At 41.7% G+C, this 1,061-nt stretch overlaps 1 protein-coding gene across 1 annotated transcript in view; it reads right to left on the bottom strand.

The window, feature by feature from the left end:
* The window catches only part of LOC108629690 (temperature-induced paralytic E), a 24,851-nt gene extending 24,130 nt beyond the window's left edge, over positions 1–721 (bottom strand). The window contains exon 1 of the mRNA XM_018032524.2: positions 493–721. Coding sequence (XP_017888013.1) covers positions 493–697 — 205 coding nt within the window. The 5' untranslated portion in view covers positions 698–721. The remainder of the gene's footprint in view (positions 1–492) is intronic.
* Between the last annotated feature and the right edge of the window lie 340 nt (positions 722–1,061).

Here is a 1,061-nt window from a genome sequence, read left to right as displayed (position 1 = left end):
AACAGAATGAATCGCAACTTAATTATTGAAATATATTGGAGAAATTAGATACACGTACAAACTCGAATTTCGTGAGTTTGAAATAATAAATGTGATGAAAAAAACATCCAGTATAATTGAAATTAATTTCATCTGATTAAGTGAGTTTAATTATTGGAAGCCATAAACATATCATCGATTAATTGAGATTCCTACACTATATACATTATCTCTAAACAACGATTTAAAACTATCGTACACCATATCATTAAATTCAATTTAAATATACAATATCTACAGTGGAACCTCTGAAGACTGATATTTCTAAACCAATGAATCTAAAACCCTAAATGCTTACAAGTGGAGGAAGAAAGTGGTCTTTAGAAAAAGAGACACCGCGTGAAGACACCATAGTGAAAGAGGGAATCACATGCAACGACACAATGAAAGCAAAACACCGATTTGACGGAATTGAAAGAAGGGAATTTGAAGATTTGATGCCGGATTGTTCACCTCTCCTGGACTCAACGTCGATGGTGATACACAAGGCTGGCCGAGTGTCGAACTGCATAAATATAGTGGTGAAGGCGGGGTCGATGACGAAGGGGACCAAGAAGAGGAAGGCAAAGAGGCTGAAGGTGCTGAGGAGGATGAAGAACCCGGTCGTATAGAACAACAGCTTCTGCAGGAAGGTCTGCTTCTCCTTTTCCTCCGCCATCTCGGAGAACAAACGGCAGTGCTCGTTTCATCGTCGTCGTCGTCGTCGTCCTCGGCGTGCTCGTTGCCCGTCGTCACGTTGGACGTCGATGAGGCGAAATGATCTGCGGATTCGTCTTCTGTTTCATACTGCCAAACCCCCTTAGGCTGGCTTTAGTATCGTGTTTCGTGCGATCGAGCTTTCTCCGTCGTTGGTCACCCCTGTCTTCCTTCAGCTGAGTTTACAGATTTCGTGCTGATCTTGTTTAAACCAAACGAGTCGAGGGTTATGGATGATTAAATATTTTGACGGAGAGCTTATTTGAGTTTTCTTCTCGAGTGCTTTCAAGGATGAGCCACACGCCTCTTGAAAATCTTTTTAGAAG

This window comes from Ceratina calcarata, unplaced genomic scaffold (assembly GCF_001652005.2).
Source record: "Ceratina calcarata isolate Rehan_Ccalc_2016 unplaced genomic scaffold, ASM165200v1 scaffold58.2, whole genome shotgun sequence".
Classification (NCBI taxonomy): Eukaryota; Metazoa; Arthropoda; class Insecta; order Hymenoptera; family Apidae; genus Ceratina; species Ceratina calcarata.
Note: the sequence above shows the minus strand (reverse complement) of the source record. Positions and strands in the feature narration are given on the sequence as shown.